Here is a 9,696-nt window from a genome sequence, read left to right as displayed (position 1 = left end):
ATTTGACATGCCCACCGAGTCCGGCCTACCGCTTTCCAACCGCTCATTTGCTTAAATATTTTAATTAATAATTTAATAATTATTGCGAATTTAGCAAAATGGTATAAGATTTTTCTATTCAGTTTAACGTGCTCTACCTGCTCACGACGGTTGATGCGACTATTACCGGATACCCTGTATACATACATACATATACATATATATATATATATATATATATAGTGTCTTAATATTATTTTTGCAAAATACATTAAGTTATCATTATCTTATTATATAATCATTTTTGTTATAAAATAATATATAAAATATAAAATAAAGTAAAATAATATAAAATAAAAATATTAAATATTTTTGTGTTAATAGAAATATTTACATTATTTCCGTTAAACACTACATTTTATTAGTAAATAAAATGTAAAATTTTCCAATATTAAAATTTATATTTGTAAAAAATTTTTATATATTCCCTGATCAAATTATTATTATTATTATTTTAAAAAAATTGTTTTTTATCACATGTAAAAAACAAAAAATTAAATATATATTTCTGTATATACATAATTTTTAACAAATTTGTTATTTCGTTGATTATCAAGATAAACTTTTAATGCTTGCCAAGAACGAACTCGCGAAAAAGCAACATAAAGTTGTCCATGATTAAAAACATCTTTGCGAAGATCTAATCCAATTCTATCAAACGTCTGTCCTTGTGATTTATTAATCGTCATGGCAAAAGCTAATTTTATTGGAAATTGTCTTCTGGAAAAAGTAAAAGGATATACATTTTCACAATATAATGTTATTCGATTTAAAAAAATAATATCTCCTATTTTATCACCTGTTAAAATTTTGCACTTTAATAAATGATCTGCAAGTTCTATAACCATTAATCTAGTACCATTACAAAGACCTTCATTGATACTAAGATTTCGAATCAACATAATGATACAATTCGGTCTTAAACGTAATTCATGTGGAGGAAGAGATGATGGAGATAAACTATTTAAATATTCTGGTAACAAAGCTTCACCAATATCACCATTGTCATTATTTACAGCGCTGTCTACACTTGTATAAATTCGTTCATTAGTTATATCTAATAATTCAACAACTTTCTTATTAATTTCATCTACATCAATATTTCTTGCAGAAAGTATTGCACATTTAGCTACTTTAGCAAACTCCTTTTTTCTTATTAACTCGCCGTATATATCTTCCACAATATCAGCATTAATAGGTGTCACACAACATTCAGGAATCTGTAAGTTATCATTAAAATCGTTTAATAAACCGTCTCCCATATCTAATAAAAACTTTGCAAATTCAATTTCTTCTGGAAGAACTCGCATATTTTGTATTAAAGAGAATTTTACGAAATGCTTCCAAAGAGAACTAAACTTAATAGAAAGATTTACAATTTCACTTCGAGTAGCATGTACTTTAATAGGCAAAAGTTGTCTAAAATCACCACCTAATAAAACAATTTTTCCACCAAAAGGAATATCATTATTCATAATATCACGCAATGTTCGATCCATTATTTCTAAAGCATATCGTGGTGCCATTGGTGCTTCATCCCAAATAAAAATATCAACTTCTTTTAAATATTGAGCTTCTTTTGATTGGATTTTAATAGTTGATGATGAATCAGCAAATAATGGAACTGGTAATCCAAATATCTTATGGACTGTTTTTCCAAAAGGTAATAACGTAGCTGCAATACCCGTAAATGCCATTGTACATACATGTTTATTTTTAATTCTAGCTAAATAATAGATAGTTGTATATATATATGTTTTACCTGATCCACCTGGACCATCAATATAAAAACAATTATTAGAGATATTATTGTCTAATTCATTTAATATAAGATCGACGATCTCTTTCTGTTTATTATTTAATTGTTTATATTGTTTGGTGCCTATTTCCATAGCTTCTTCAAATGCCATGTAATCCTCTTCTTTGTCATTTTTAGTTAATTGTTCCATTTGTGGAAAATTAACAAAACTTTTACCTTCAGCACAAAGCATACTATTAATTTGTACATATACTTTATTTTGTGCTTGTAACATACCAAACTGTCGAACATAATCCTCAGACATTGCTACTTTAAAGTTTTCCCACAACTCTTCAGGATGTAATGGTTGACAATGTAATAATATACGTACAAATAATCTACGAAGTTGTCGTGGCATCATCCATCCAACAGCTTCATTCATAGCTCTTTTCCATTCATCATCATCTTCGATTAAACCTAAAGCTAAACATGCCGCTGAAAATGATTGACAAAATTCTTCATTTACAGTTCTTAAATCGTTAAAACTTGTGGCCCCTTTTACTGTGAGTAACAATAATCGTAAATGAAATAATTCTATTTGTGTTGGACTAACGGAATACATTCGTCCTATACAATTAAAATGACTTTTACGTTTGACCCAACGCGAGACATTTCTGCCATTAATTTTCTCTTTTTTAAATGTATAATAGCGTGGAATTTCTATATATAAGTATTGTCTTGCTTCTTCATCTCGTAAGTTTAATGAAAAATAATCTATTAACATAGTAACTTGATCTAAAGCAGAAGTCATTGCATCATCAATGTTATCATTTTCAATTATAATATTTTGCTCATTAGGAAGATGAACTGGTAAACGTGTTATAGCATGACTTTTATCTTGTAGTTTTTTACCAAGAATACGCCAGCTAGCTTCAACAGGTCCAACATAACGAGCTTCGATGTAATTATGTATCTCATCATGATCAATAACAACACTTTCTGTTATTGGTTCAATAGTTATAGCAGCAACATCATGTCCTTTATAAATATATTTATATAGATATTTAACTGATTTAATACTTGAAACTACTTCAACATTTATATGACTGTTAAATATAATTGATAAAGTAGGACAATATGGAACAACATAACGATTATCAACTACATATCCACCAGGACGTTCAAAATTTTTTCCATTATTTCGTCGACGATAATAAGGATAAGCATCTTCATCCATTTTAGTTTCTTCAAGAAAAGATTTCGGATAGTGTTTCGAACAACGTCCATCTATCAAACACCAATCACCACAAGGTCCATGAATCATATGTTTCATGATTATATCATGTAAAGTACGATTTTCACATGGATCAGGAATTTCAGCAGAAATATATTTATCAACAATTTGTGAAGTTGTTATTTTAAAATTGTATTTTAAAGTAATTAACATATGAATATGTGGCAAACCACGTTTTTGAAATTCAATAACATACACAAACGCTGCTACTTCACCAAAAAATTTTTGCTTAACGATTAAATCAATTAAATAATCTTTTTTAATATTAAAAACACGAGCACAAATGTCAGGTCTATCAGAAGCTTGTTGACCAGGCAATAGATTTTCTTCGATTTCACGCCATTTTGGATTGCAAGTCATTGTAATAAAAAGATCTGGCTTACCAAATTTACTAACAATTGCCATTGCATCTTGATAATTTTGCAACATATTACGCGGTGACCCAATAAATGTGGAAGGAAGTATAACCATTTTTCCAATACGTCCATTTAAGTTATTCGCTGTAGTTTGTAAATAATCTCTTAAGCCTTGATATGTTTCGGTACGTAATTCTTTTTGATGATTTTTACAGTAATCAATTCTATCTTTTTCTATTTTTACATAACTATCTACAAGCCATTGCTGAAATAAGCGACGTCCTAATAAAAAGACATTAAATTCATCACGAATAGCCATACGATATTTAATATACTGTCCTCTAGTTATTCGTCTATTACTATTTAATTTTTTTAAATCACGATGCCATCCTTGAGTGCCGTATGGATAAAATAAAGGATATACCCATGGTTCAACATTTGGATCCATAATACTAACTTTTTGTAAAGTTTTAGTGTTTTTATTACATATAGTAACGTATGAGTCTGGAATTTCTCCATCAGCAGTTGTATAAAAAACAGCAGCAACTTCATTAGTTCTTTGAAAATTATATCGACGTCGATCCATTCCTGGTTTTAAAGTAAATAATAATTGTAATTCTGGTAACAATTGACCTGATTCTATTGCAAATTGCCGTTGATTTTCTAGTTCTTCACCCATCATTTGATATGACTGTGCAAATATGTTATTATTTCGCATTATACATTCAAGATTTTGTAAAATTTCAATATTTAAATGTGAATTCTGATTAAGACGATGATTTATCGCTTCATTTGAATCTACAATAAAAAGTTGACCATAAGAAGGAGTTTCATTTTCTGCAGCATGTAATGCTGTATTAATTTGATAATAAATCTGCCCTTGTATTTTAAAACAATATGGACCAGGTCGTCTATCTTGAAAATTAATTAAATTAGCGTTAAATGAGGCAAATGAAAATGAACTGTTATAACTACGAATATTTTGAAAAAAATTATTAGATTTTACGTGACTACCATCAAATAAACTACGAATGAATTGAGGAAATTCAGGCAATGGTTGCACAGATACTGCACCATGATTACAACAATCATGAAATGAATATCCTTTATTAGAAATTTTTTCAGCTGCAAAGTGTTTTGCATTACAATGAATACAATACACGTCCATGGGACCAATATAATATTCAATTACATCGTTAAGTGATATTGTACTAATATTACTTAAACGAGGTTGTTTTTTATGTCGTGATCGATAACGAGTTTGATATTCTACAGATGATTGTAATGTTGATTTAACATTTAAAGGATTTTCTTCAACTTCCCAATCTAATTCTATTACATGATTATCATTTGATGTACCAGCAATACAAATAGTTTGTTGATTTAACTTCTTTGAAGAATTTTCAACTAATTTGTTATTTTCACGACGCCGTCGTTGATTCTCCCTTCTTTTTTCTCGACGTCTTTGTAAAAATTCTTCTTTTTCTTCTAAAGTACGTACAATTTTACGTCTTCCCATTTTACAAGAATTTTCTATATTAATATACTATATATACTGTCTTAAATATATACACGTAATGTTATTAATAAATATTAATAAAGAGAAAAAAATAATTTATACAAAAAATTTTTTATTATTTAAATATCTTTTACTATTTAAATAATCTACGTATTATATTAATAATATATATTATTATTATTTATATATTATATTATTTAAATATTATGATTACTTATAAATTATTATTATTAGATTACATTTTCAATTAAAATAAAAATTGATATTCTTTTTAGAAATAGAATCTGGTGAATTATTATCGGACTGACAATTATCATATACTTTAAGACCAAATATAGATAGACGTCGATATAAAGAATTAATAAAGTTGTTGCTGTTTTTCTCACTTTAAATAAATTAACTTACATAAATGAGTTAATTATTATGGTTATTATAGTTATTGTTAAAATTATTTTGTTTTCAACATTGTCATCATCTTCATTGTCATTATTATCGTTATCATTGTAGTTATCGTCAATATTATAATAATTTATATCATCAATATCATCATTTATATATCATTCATATCATCGATTATCATCAATATCATAATTATTATTAATAATAATATCAATACTTCTTAATAATATTATTTATTTATTAATTGCACATACATAAAAAGATATAAAAATAATTACAATATATAATAATTAATACCACTGTAATAAAATTAATATTAATTAAATTCTTATAAATACATAAATTATATTATAAATAATATAATTAAATATATTATAATACAATAAAATTAAAATATCATTAAATATAAAATACTAATTATAGTTAAATCAACATAATTTATAATATAGTTTTCTCAAATAATTTTCTTTTTTCACTCTTTCTTCTTCTCTTTTCCTCTTTTTTCTCTTTTATTTATTTTGTCACTTTGTATAGTTTCCTCGCCTTTCCTGAAACAAAAGAAACAAATATTAATAATCTACATTTATTTAAAAAAATAATATGTAAGAAATTATAAATAATACACACATACATACATACATACATAAGTATAATTTATATATACATATATATATATATATAAATTATATTATATATGTTATATACATATATATATTTAAATTGTATTATTATATTAATATATAATTTTATAAATATATAATAATATATATAAATATATAATATATAATTTTATATAAATAATTTTGTAAACCTTATTAGAAATATTATGTTAATAAGATCTTAATCTCTCTTTCTCTCTCTCTCTCTCTCTCATAAATCTTTTCTTGTAACGTGAACTTATGAAAAGTTAACGAATTCAATATTTGTGTCAATAAAATTTTTCACTTTTCATGAGTTTATGCTAAAGAAAAAGATTCTCTTGATCGAACGCCAAATAGCGGAAAGATCATACCACTTATATTATATTTATATTTACAATTATATTTACAATGTTTATAGAATATAAGCTATATTTTAGTGTATTTAATTATGTACATAAACTTGTATATGTATATATATATATATATATATATATATCTAATTAAATATGGAAAACTAAATAATTATATATAGGAATTATTTATAAAATATATATTGTTTATTTTATTAATAAAAATTTAGTGAATATATTTATTATATTTTGAATATTTTTTCAATATAACCTATATACAATTCTTATTAGTTTTTTTCAATGAACTAAGTTATTTAAAAAAATATATGTATTGCATATATAAGTTATCTTGTATACGCAATACTCTAAAAAATGTATAGCCACTTTTTTATAGACAAACTCTTCTTGCAATATTTAAATTAAATTAATAATTTTGAATCTATCCACATTAGTACATTATTATGATGTACATAAAATAAAGTTTAATACATGTATTTTTATAAATAACATATTGTAATGATTTAAGAATATACGTACTAACAAGAATAGAATTCAACATTATTAATCTAATTTAAACATTCCAAGAAGAGTCTGCTTATAAAAAAACTTATATAAAGAAATAGCTATACATTTCCTCGATAACAAGCTTGTTATACAAGCTTCTTTATGAGAAAACTCTTCCTGCGATATTTAAATTAGATTAATAATGTTGAACCCTATTCGCATTAGTACATACTCTTAAATCATTACTACTTATATAAGATAACATATAACATATAATGCATATTTACAAATAACTTGAGTTGTTGAAAAAAATAATAAAAATTAGGAAATATTTATGAAATATTACTTGTCTTCTTAATAAAAATTTAATGAATATACAATTTAATATACGTATATATAATTTTTATTACTTTTTCAATTAACCAATTGTACTCGTATTATATTGTATGTATTATTATACAATCCATGTATTATCTTGCATATGTTATGTCCGCATTAGGATAATGATTTGTTAGCAGAACCTGCTTACAGAATTTGACAACACATTGATGACAGAAACTGAAAAAAATCTTGAGTTCAAATTGTGTGCGCACAGATCCTGTTCGGTTTCTGATGACAATCTGACCTAAAGTCATGTTAGATTCTGTCGTCAATCTGCTGTCAGAGACTGTGAACATAGTTCTACTCGATTTTTGGCACCAATTTGTTAATTACATCAGTAATAATTAGTTCTGCAACAAATCTGTAACCTTTTTCATGACAACATTTAATATCAAACACTTGGCATGATTTGATATCGACAGACTTGGCTATCTGGGTACATACATATAATAACAATATAGCTTATATATTTTATACATATTGCAAATATAATTGTAAATATAAATATGTACAAGTGGTATGATTTTTTTACGTTCAAAGTTTTTCATACTTTTCTTTTAAAAAAGAACATTATTTATACACATATTTATATACATACCTTCTCTATTCGACTTTTCTTCTTTTCCTCCTTTTCCTTTTTCTATCCTCTCGAGATAATTTTTGCTTCTTTCTTAACACACGAAACTATGTACTTTCTTAACACACGAAAGAGCAAAGTAACACGTAACCAACAAAATAGGTTATGGATGACGAGGCGCTCGAACGCTACGCACCTTACCTACCCTTACCACGAATATATCGCAAAGCGCCAGCATCCAATCAGCATCGCAGAAAAAGAGGCTTCAACATTTCGATATATTCGAGTAATCGACTTAACATACACTTTTTAAGGAAAGGATTTTATCATTAGGAAAGGAATGAAGATTTTAAGCCGACGCTGCGACGAACATGTCAAACGTTATTTATAGGGGTGCAAATGTAAAAGCGTTGACGTTCGGCAGCTTTGTACCCTCGCGGAAAATCGGTCGTAAACGAGAGCGAAACATTTTCCTAAATATCTTTTAAGGAAGAATTGCGATAATTTGAGAGGGACGGGGGTTGAAGCTTATGGAGAGAGAGTCTGTCTCCACATCAAAAAGTCTCGAACAGTCGCCGAGCGAAGTGAGTGTAAAAAAATAGTGAAAAAAATGACTGGAGGTTTTCTGCGCCGTACGCTCCCCGAAATAGTATGTTGTACAATTTATTTAAAACTATTGTACAGAATATTGCAATATGTTTAGATATATATTAAATATTCATATTTTTCAGATGATCTATAACATTGTGCAAAATTTACGGCCGCAACACGTGGTGGAGCAAGGTTTAACTGAACGAGAGTGGGTGAGAATGCTGAGGTGGGAACATCGACAAATGTTTGCAGAAATGTGGTGCGAAACTGCAGAGGCGCGGGAAATGGATGCCAATAACAGTTGGCTATGGGAGAACATGTATGCTCTTCGGGAACTGTTTGGCCTAGAGCCATATCCACCAGAACCTGTGGTGGAAAATTGGAACTAGTAAGTATTTCTTTTTAATTATAAATTATTAAAATAATTAATAAAAATTTTCTGTTATGCAGGAGTCCCCGCCCAGCCGTCGCCTCCGCTTCTCACAGCACCTATCATTCGGCTGCCTCACCGCCTCGCATCCACAATCGTCGGCTTTACCATAGCCACCTCCATCACCGACAATTTTTATATATTATGATATTCATTTATATTTTCATCTTTATATTTTCATCTTTACGAGTATATTCTTATTTTTATATTCATTTATATATATTTTTTAAAAATTTTATATCCATTTTATATTCACATTTATATATTCACATTTATATACATTTATATCCATTTATATCCATTTATATTCTTTTAAACACACACACACACACACACACACACACACAAATGTATAATACACATTTATTCATAATTAAAAATAATTAATATTAAATTAATATATTCATTTAAAAATTCCTCTTCTTTTCCTTCACTGCGTCATCTCTCGCATGCGCCTCTCGCTATCTCTGTCTCTCGCGTTCACCTCGCGCTCTCTCTTTCTCTCCTAAGCGCTATCTCTAGCAGTCCCTAACCTCGCGTCATCTCTCTCTCTCTCTCTCCTCGCCGCAACATCTCTCTCCTTCACGTTCGCCTCACACCCTCTCTTTCTCTCGCGTTCACCTCGCGCTCTCTCTTTCTCTCCTAAGCGCTACCTCTCTCGCAGTCCCTAGCCTCTCGGTCCCTAGCCTCGCGATCCCTAGCCTCTCAGTCCCTAGTCTCGCGATCCCTAGCCTCTCAGTCTCTAGCGTCACGTTCCCCCTTCCCCGCATGACGTCATCCCCCACAAGGACCGTGCAACGAGCTACGTATGAGTGCAATATTTGTAAAAGATGGTATCTTTACGACTTTTTTATGAGGGTTCTTAGACATTTTCCCC

The 9,696-nt window shown here is 28.2% G+C and overlaps 2 protein-coding genes and 1 long non-coding RNA gene across 7 annotated transcripts; all 3 read right to left on the bottom strand.

The window, feature by feature from the left end:
• Nucleotides 1-510: 510 nt before the first annotated feature.
• Nucleotides 511-2,687, bottom strand: LOC145948828 (uncharacterized). Of its 5 annotated transcripts, none has more exons than XR_014427484.1 (3): nucleotides 1,472-2,687; nucleotides 839-1,259; nucleotides 511-759 (listed from the first exon to the last, which is right to left on the bottom strand). XR_014427484.1 is itself a non-coding variant. In XM_083058381.1 (3 exons), exons 1-3 carry the CDS (start codon nucleotides 2,586-2,588, stop codon nucleotides 1,252-1,254), a joined length of 1,065 nt encoding a protein of 354 aa, XP_082914507.1. In that variant the 5' UTR covers nucleotides 2,589-2,687; the 3' UTR covers nucleotides 511-1,251. The 5 variants fall into 5 exon arrangements, 3 of the variants coding, with proteins under 3 accessions (XP_082914507.1, XP_082914509.1, XP_082914508.1); XR_014427485.1 differs by having other exon boundaries at nucleotides 511-756; XM_083058381.1 differs by having other exon boundaries at nucleotides 511-1,259; nucleotides 1,472-2,014; nucleotides 2,075-2,687.
• On the bottom strand, nucleotides 2,657-4,106 carry LOC145948829 (uncharacterized). Its single transcript, XM_083058384.1, has 3 exons — nucleotides 3,347-4,106; nucleotides 2,868-3,064; nucleotides 2,657-2,776 (listed from the first exon to the last, which is right to left on the bottom strand). Exons 1-3 carry the CDS (start codon nucleotides 4,104-4,106, stop codon nucleotides 2,657-2,659), a joined length of 1,077 nt encoding a protein of 358 aa, XP_082914510.1.
• A 1,456-nt stretch (nucleotides 4,107-5,562) lies between these two features.
• On the bottom strand, nucleotides 5,563-8,097 carry LOC145948827 (uncharacterized). The gene is made up of 2 exons (XR_014427483.1): nucleotides 7,820-8,097; nucleotides 5,563-5,893 (listed from the first exon to the last, which is right to left on the bottom strand). It is a non-coding gene; the product is annotated as an uncharacterized LOC145948827 (long non-coding RNA).
• Nucleotides 8,098-9,696: the final 1,599 nt, after the last annotated feature.

Source organism: Prenolepis imparis, unplaced genomic scaffold (genome assembly GCF_030444845.1).
Source record: "Prenolepis imparis isolate NDT839.2.m4 unplaced genomic scaffold, iyPreImpa1.0 SCAF_743, whole genome shotgun sequence".
Classification (NCBI taxonomy): domain Eukaryota; kingdom Metazoa; phylum Arthropoda; class Insecta; order Hymenoptera; family Formicidae; genus Prenolepis; species Prenolepis imparis.
Note: the sequence above shows the minus strand (reverse complement) of the source record. Positions and strands in the feature narration are given on the sequence as shown.

Coding starts and splice junctions, on each gene's coding strand:
- LOC145948828 (XM_083058381.1), bottom strand. CDS start 2,588: ATGACTTCTGCTTTAGATCAAGTTACTATGTTAATAGATTATTTTTCA. Junction 2,015..2,074: donor GGATTATGTTCGACAGTTTG/GTATGTTACAAG, acceptor TTTGTGCTGAAG/GTAAAAGTTTTGTTAATTTT.
- LOC145948829 (XM_083058384.1), bottom strand. CDS start 4,106: ATGGGTGAAGAACTAGAAAATCAACGGCAATTTGCAATAGAATCAGGT. Junction 3,065..3,346: donor TAGACCTGACATTTGTGCTC/GTGTTTTTAATA, acceptor GGTGTTTGATAG/ATGGACGTTGTTCGAAACAC. Junction 2,777..2,867: donor ACAGTCATATAAATGTTGAA/GTAGTTTCAAGT, acceptor AACCAATAACAG/AAAGTGTTGTTATTGATCAT.